The sequence below is a fragment of the Triticum aestivum genome, chromosome 6D (assembly GCF_018294505.1).
Source record: "Triticum aestivum cultivar Chinese Spring chromosome 6D, IWGSC CS RefSeq v2.1, whole genome shotgun sequence".
Taxonomy (NCBI): domain Eukaryota; kingdom Viridiplantae; phylum Streptophyta; class Magnoliopsida; order Poales; family Poaceae; genus Triticum; species Triticum aestivum.
In genome coordinates this window covers 464,946,539-464,951,516 of record NC_057811.1, presented here as the reverse complement: position 1 = coordinate 464,951,516, position 4,978 = coordinate 464,946,539, and the positions used below count along the sequence as shown (strand labels likewise).

The following is a 4,978-nucleotide window of genomic DNA, read 5'->3' as shown; positions in this document are numbered from 1 at the left end:
AATGAGGGCGGTCCTGAGAGACGACAAAGGTAGGTTTATCGCAGGAGGAAATGGAAAGATTGACTATTGTGCGGTTGTTCTGATAGCAGAAGCCTTAGCTCTCAAATTTAGCCTAACACTGGCACAAAGGGCGGGGTATAATCGTCTTATCATTAATTCAGACAACCTGGAAGTGATTGAGACCATGTCCGCGGGTATGGCGGCGGCAATTTTCGACGATTGTTTTCACTATGCGTGTGATTTTGTTACGACTAGATTCGAACATTGTAATAGAGAGACAAATAAAGTAGTTCATGAGCTCGCTAGATTACCTAGATTTTCTTGTACTTCAGATTTGTTCGAGGAGCCTCCAAATGAAATTCTAATGATCCTTACAAATGTTGTACTGATTATTTCCAATTAATAAAGTCCCGTTTTATTTCAACAAAAAAAGAGTAGAAACCACCATTTTTGGAATATTCATGGGTATCATCCATCATTCAGCTAATGCGCCGAGGACATGGGCATGAGCTCAACCATAAGAGAAGGGCAGCTCGCCGAGAGGTGATGGAAGCCGTCGGTGGCCATGACCGCCCTCAGTTTCCTGGAGCGGCGAGAAAATCGAAGCATGCCTTTCTGAGCCCCTCACAGTGGTTTTGCTCAGCTAGCGCCAGGATGGTCGCAGCAGTGCCCACGTCTATGTACTTGCACATCCACTCCTCGCACAATAGCTTCAGCTGCACGATGCCATACCTGTCTGCCGCGACTAGAAGACGCTGACACATGACCTCGTCGTCTTCCTTGGACGTCTGCGGCAGACGGCCCGTGTACGCGAAATCGAGCAGCGCCTTGAACACCTCCACCTCCATGCCTTCTACGTGCACCACGCCGGCAGCGGCAGTGTTGTCCTCTTTAATGGCTCCATAGAGCTCGGCTTCCAACACCGGCGAGCAGGCCCAGCATGCCACAAGCACGCAGTAGTGCACGGCGATGATCTCAGTACCGACCTCAAACACCTCGTGGGTGCGCTTGTTGGTCTCGATATACTTTCCAAGGTTCTGGCGCACGTCGCATGGGAGCACGCAAATAAAGGCGGTCGTGCCGTCCACCCCACGGTAACCGTGTATGACTGCGATGTCGCACCGGATGCTCAAAGAGTCGTTCTTTAGATGCCTCGAGTTCTCCAGGATCTCCCTTTTGATGAATTTCTCGTACTGCCTGCACTTCTGCGAGGTGAATTCGTCCACCGATGCCAACGCCAGCGACGCCGCCTGCTCGGCCTCCTCCTCCTCGCCGGCGAAACAAATTTTAACCTGGGCCTTCACCGTAGCCGGGACATCTTCATCTAGCTCGAGGAAGAAGGACACGTAATCCGCGACCTCCGAGCGTACACCGTTGGGGAAGTAGTAGATGCGCCAGCAGTGGCCACCAACTGTGAAGGGAAGAGAACCGATCCGCTCTCCGGTGGGGACGCCCTTGGTACGGGAGTAGTCGCGGATCGTGAGAAAGTGGTACCCTTCCGTTGTGTCCGCGACGATGGAGGATGCAGATCCTGACGGCGACATTTTGGGCCTACTCCTCGGGATCGGGTGCTCGCAACTCGATCTCGCAGATGAAACGGGGCGTCGTTTGCTGCTGCTACTCCTGCTTTGGGCGATGGTTTTGCGCAGGGCGGTGGTGAACAAAATAACTGTGACGTAATCTTTGTGATTGTGACTAGTTTGTTCTTCTAATATATCTTTGAATTGACTGAGGTTGAACCTGTGTTCGGCTAGACGTGGTACCGCCGTACTTGTCCTATTATGAGTCCGGTTATGTTGGGTGTCTAAGTCGGTTTAGGTTAGCTTAGGAATTTGTATCCGAGAAGGATAGCTACCGTAGTTTTCCTTTTTCTTTCCGTGGTAAGTTTGGCTTCTTTTAACGTCGGTGGTCCAGTTTTTCTCCTTACACGACTCGGCCAGAGCTGGGGCGGCCTGGTCCAACCAGCTAGAGTTAGTCGGTACAGGGTGAACTCGAATAGAGCTGCCGTACAAAAGGGGCCAATAGGGCCAATAGCTCCTGTGCGATACATTTGAGGTGAATTGGTAAGAGTGCGACGTTGTTCGAGCAAATGGTTGTGGTGCGACAATTTTAAGCAGGTAGATAGCCCACACACGATATGGCTGTTAAACTCAACTGATGCCCTCGTTAGCTGTTGGGGGCTGGACCCATCACTTATCCACGTAAGCGCGGGACCCACCACTTGTCTACTCGCGGGACCCACCTCCTCGCAGCTAGAAGAGACGAGCGCCCGTGCCCGTCCGCCCGCCGCCGCCCATTCATCCCCTTTCCCCAATCTTTCTCTTCTCCGGCGACCTAGCGCAAATGTCTACCTCCTCCGCCACGCACTCAAAATGGCGACAGTATGGACCAGTGCTGCTCACAAGGTGCCCTGACTGTCCACGCCCAGACCCTCTTAAACGGTTGGTCACTAAGAGGGATGACAATGGCAATCTTGGGCGGGAATTTGTGAAATGCTTGAGCAAACCAATGGCAGGAAGGGATGGCAAGGCTAGATTTCAGTTCTAAGCCCGTTCTTTCGCTGTCTTTTGCTCTGATTTCTCCATATTTTGTTTTTTCTCCTCGAATTTGGGATTTAGGGTTCATGTTGTTGTTTTCAGATCCTGAAGAAATGTTATCATTTCGAGTGGATTGATGAATATGTTGATAGGATTCAGTTTGAGGGCTACGTTGATTCGAGCATGGCCGCAACCTGGGAGCTCAATTTGGACGGGGTGCCGCTGATTGCTGTGGAGAATATTGGGAGCTCGGGCGGGCAGAGTCGTGCCGACGACGGCGATGTATGCGCGCAATGCTGAACTGCATGCGGAGTCCAAACTGACCGAGGAACTGAAGAAGATCAAGAAACATCTAATGCAGATGATCGATTTGCAGAAGCAAGCAAATGTTACTTGTTTTTATCCATGTCTACGGTTCCATGAACTAAATGAGTTGCATGCTTGCATGAAGTAAATTAGTTTGCATTTCCTAGTTGCATGTCCATAGTGGGTTTGCACGGGGCTCCTAGTTGCATCTCCCTGGTTTGGGTCATGACCCATTATTTGTCCAATATTTTGAAGATGGTGTGTGTGGTGATTGGGGTGTAGCAACCTGGCCCGTAGCAATCCATAGCAATACACAAATAATAGCAAGAACAACCCATAGCAATCTACAAATAATAGCACGAAACACACAATATATATAGTAGCATAATGATTATATAGAAGCATAACGATTGCAACCCATAGTTCCATGATAGCCTTACCACTCCACGATAGCCTTACAACTTAAAATACTAATACAACTTAATAATAGTAGCATAACGTTTACAACTTAAAATACTAATACGATAGATATATAGCAAGCTAGATAGATCGGGGGGCACCAAACGCGGGCTCTTCTTTGGATTCTTCTTCTTCTCCTCCTCCGGGTGAACGCCACCTCGCTCCTCCGGGCGCCCTTCACTCCTCCCCGTTGTTGATGGGGTACGGGAGCGTCTGAATAACGCCGTTGTTGGGGAAGATGCTGTTGAAGTCGGTGAAGATGTTATGGGTGGTGAAAACTATGAACTCACAACCAACCCAATACACTCGCCCGAGGAGGTGGAAATCATCAACGGGGTTAGTGAATGTAGCGAGGAGCCCAACCACAACGCCATTGTGGTTGACCTCCTCAACATGGTACATCCTTGGACAGCCGGGGGGGAGGTGGCGGAATCCGGTCGCAAGGGAGAACTCCGTTAACTCCCTTGTGCCCCTCTACCTTGAGATCGCCCACACCCTTAGGGTTCTCTCTACGTAGACTCCGGCCAGGTAGAGCCTTTCTGGCACGGTTGGGGGGAAGCGGTAGCTGGGGGCATTGTACTTCATGGTGGCTCGAGGGCTCGATCGGGTTTGATGGAGAAGAAGGAAGAAGGAGGGCAGAGGAGGCATAGTATGGGGTATGAATGAGGAGGGAGAGGAAGACGATAGTGCCCGGCTTAGATAGGCCAAGTGCGACGTGGTTTTTGATTTCTTCGAGTGGTTTCACCGGGTAGAATTAATGGGCGGGCAACGTTTGGTGGCGCCCCATCAAAGTGTGTACATGAGCGTGGGAAACGGGTTGTGACGCTTCTGTGCCACCGGTCGCGGGTCAAGGGGGACAGGCTCACGCACGCGTCTGTGCCGTCGTGGGTCAAGGGGACACGCCTGCCCCGGGTACTCTGCGTGTGCCGCCCGTGCATGCATGCATGGCAATGTAGCCTGCTTGCTAGGGCCTGGCTAGAGGGCAACGTTCGGTCGATGGGAGACGTGACGATAATGGACGCCTTAATTTGCCCATCTTGTGACGAGCAGCACGCCGTTCCAAATGCATCGATACCCATCATGCCAGTATTGTGTCGTTCAAAGAGGAGCACGCCATGCACCGCACGCCATGCACCGTTGACTTTTTGGTTGTCTCTGCATCGGGGTCTGCCTGCTGCATTGTGGCCGGTTGCATGCTTTGATGCGACGCTGCATCAGTGCTAATGGTAGGCATGTGACAACTTACTGCGTCGAGAGGGATGGAGGAGCAGGGCTACGTGGAAGGGCATGCATGCAACGCACGGGCGCAGTGCTGCGGGTGGGCATGCATGCTGCAACGGGCACCGGCGCTGCGGGTAGGCAAGCATGCAACGATGGAAAGGGCACTGCGTAGGCTTGTTCCATGCATCGTGTCAACTCGTGCTGTTGGATTCAAATGAACGGTCCTGATGCCCCAACGAGAGAGGCTGATCCAAACCCCACTGATTCAACCAATCAGCGAGTGTCACGTGGATCGAGGGACACTGTAGCTAACCCTAGCGCATGATCTCAACCGTCCACGCACAACGATTGACGACCCGGGAGTGTGCGGGGTTTTGAGGGGTTTTGAGAGGTTTTGAGGGTTTTTGAGTGATTAGGGTTGAGCATAACTAATTCAAAAAAATCAAGAAAATGTA

General features: G+C 51.6%; 1 protein-coding gene across 1 annotated transcript; it reads right to left on the bottom strand.

Annotated features, from left to right (window-relative positions):
• Positions 1-217: 217 nt before the first annotated feature.
• On the bottom strand, positions 218-1,734 carry LOC123142023 (BTB/POZ and MATH domain-containing protein 1-like). Its single transcript, XM_044561057.1, has one exon. It carries the CDS (start codon positions 1,542-1,544, stop codon positions 576-578), a length of 969 nt encoding a protein of 322 aa, XP_044416992.1. The 5' UTR covers positions 1,545-1,734; the 3' UTR covers positions 218-575.
• Between the last annotated feature and the right edge of the window lie 3,244 nt (positions 1,735-4,978).

Bases quoted from the DNA above. Each gene is read 5' to 3' on its own strand.
- LOC123142023 (XM_044561057.1), bottom strand. From the start codon at position 1,544: ATGTCGCCGTCAGGATCTGCATCCTCCATCGTCGCGGACACAACGGAA.